The sequence below is a fragment of the Salvelinus sp. IW2-2015 genome, unplaced genomic scaffold, assembly GCF_002910315.2.
Source record: "Salvelinus sp. IW2-2015 unplaced genomic scaffold, ASM291031v2 Un_scaffold3263, whole genome shotgun sequence".
Classification (NCBI taxonomy): Eukaryota; Metazoa; Chordata; class Actinopteri; order Salmoniformes; family Salmonidae; genus Salvelinus; species Salvelinus sp. IW2-2015.
In genome coordinates, this window is record NW_019944549.1 from 34,010 (window position 1) to 36,363 (window position 2,354).

At 46.5% G+C, this 2,354-nt stretch overlaps 1 protein-coding gene across 1 annotated transcript in view; it reads left to right on the forward strand.

The window, feature by feature from the left end:
- The window catches only part of LOC112075598 (netrin receptor DCC-like), a 34,341-nt gene extending 32,202 nt beyond the window's left edge, over window positions 1-2,139 (forward strand). The window contains exon 3 of the mRNA XM_024142571.2: window positions 1,961-2,139. Coding sequence (XP_023998339.2) covers window positions 1,961-2,139 — 179 coding nt within the window. The remainder of the gene's footprint in view (window positions 1-1,960) is intronic.
- The last annotated feature ends 215 nt before the right edge of the window (window positions 2,140-2,354 follow it).

A 2,354-nucleotide genomic window follows, 5' to 3' on the forward strand; every position in this document is an offset into this window, starting at 1 on the left:
CCGTGGACTGTGGGTTGACACTGTTCGGTGTGGCTTACTTCGAGGAGGTGTAGCTGTTTGGTGGACTGTCGAGTGTGACTAGAATCAAGTTGGTGATGTCGGTGGTGATGCTTGCGGGGAAGCGTGGGTGCTATCTCTCGGGGGTATTCGTGTCTTACAGATACTCCAGGGTGCACTTGTGGGAGGTTTTTTCTCCGTGCAACTGTCGTTACCTCTGGATGAACAACCCTCCACTAGCGGTGTACGTCCTCTCCAGAGTGATGCGGGACTGTCTGGTACTCTAGGTGAAATGTCACGGTGGACTTGATGGGATATGAACTGTGCTGTGACTTGGGTTTATCTGTAACGGTGAGACTGTGTGGGGTGACTGTGACTTGACATTAAGAAGAGAAAAATCCGCTGATGCACAATCACATGTCAAATTATGCACCTTTAATTTCTATATAATTGTAACTCTCAACAGTCAGAGTTACTGAGTAGTCCTTAAAAAAAAATAAACGCTCTCTCTTATGTCGCTTATGCCTGGATAACCGTGACTGACTTTATTAGTGATTCAAAAGTCTTACAGTACAGACCTCATCCTTTACAGGCTAGGCTGAAAAGGTACAGCTACGTTCTTGTGTTGTTTAGATGCCTTCCGATATAAGTTTTAAAAATCAATGTAATTTAAGTGTTGGACCCAATAATTGACTGCTCACAACGACTGTAAGTCAATGTTAATCATGGTAGCCAATCTTCATTTGCCTCTCCATAGGCCCAGTCATTGTACCTTCCACTCCATGAACCAATCATTGATTCCCCGCTCGCACTGAGCGACTCTGTAGGTGAGTATCTGTCTATTCTTTTGTGTTATTTCCTTCCTCTACTCTCGCTAGACGTCTATCGTGCCTCTCCGGCGCCTGTGTCTCTCCCAAGTGGCTCTCGGAGGGGAGAGTGATTATTGAGTCTGGATGGCCAAGAGCTTTCCACCTCCCTCCCACTGGTGTTAGTGTGAACTAGCAGTGCTGCTGTAATTGTACAGAGTTAATATTATGCAGATAATACCCAGCCGGTAGCTCATTTAATGTCCAGGTCGATTAATTCTGGAACTGGAGAGATGCAGAACCCCCTCCCACGCGCTCTGTGCTGTCAGCGCTGTCCGTTCAAGTCACCAGGCTGCCCTTCTCTCCTCTCTCTCGCCTCGACACCTCCCTCCCTCCATTTCTCCTCCCTCCCTCTCTCATCCTCTCTCTCTCTCTCCTCTCCCTCCCTCCTCCCCTCCTTATCCATCTCTCCCTTCCTTCCCTTCCCCTCTATCCCTCTCCCCTGCCTCTATCCTTTCCCCTCCCTCCCTCCCCTCCTCTTTCCTCCTCTCCCTCCCTCCCTCTTCGCTTGCCCTGCCTACAGCCACAATTCCTACAGCCAGCAGCGAAAAACTCTCTGCTCCCTGCTTCCATTCATCCCGCCCTCTTATCACTCCCTCCCTCACTCCATACTTCCTTTCTCTTCCTCATTAGCTTGCCTACCAATACACAAAATTGTTAGAACACCACCACTCCCTCCCACCTTCTCTCATCCCTTATTTTACCTCTCGTTCACCTGCCTGCCTACCTACAATCCTTACAGCAGCACAACTCGCTGCCTCAATATCTTAAGAACAAAGGCCTTTTTACAAAACCACCTGCATCTATAGATTCTTGGTTACTTGTTATTCAGAGCTGAGGTCCCTTGGATATTTTGGGGGTTGTTGCTTTAACCAGGTTACTTGTTGTGTAACCATTTCTGTACAGTAACCTCATGGTCCTCAGACTGATACATAAACGTGACGGAGTGTTTGTGTGTTTTCAGAATGTATCAGAGTAAGTTGCTTTGCATGAAAGTGAATACATGATATATTATATTATAGGTAAAAACAGGTCCTAAGTTTTATACGAAAATGTGACCATGTGTGGGTTTGTTTTTGTGTTTTGTGTTTCCCCAGGTGCCAGCCTTCCCAAGCCAACGGTAAAAACAGCATCTCTGGGGCAAGCTGGCAAGGCCAGATCACCACTACTACCGGTCTCTGTGCCAACAGCCCCAGAGGTGGGTGAAGAGGGACAGAAACAGACAGATGACTCAGCCAATGTAAGTAACTCTCCGGCGTTCACCATCACACTCTAATATAGTCAAGATTCTCATGAATAAATGCCCACAAAACTAATGTTACTATAAAGGGAAAATGAACAGCCCCAAAGTATGTGATTTTGTCAAGGGCAGATAGCGGTGGCACAATTTGTCCTCCTTTTGTTAAAAAATATTTTGTTAGTTGCTAATAAGGAATGGTCTCATTGTCCTCTATGGGTTTTCAGACTGTGTATGTAGGTGTAGTAGTAGTA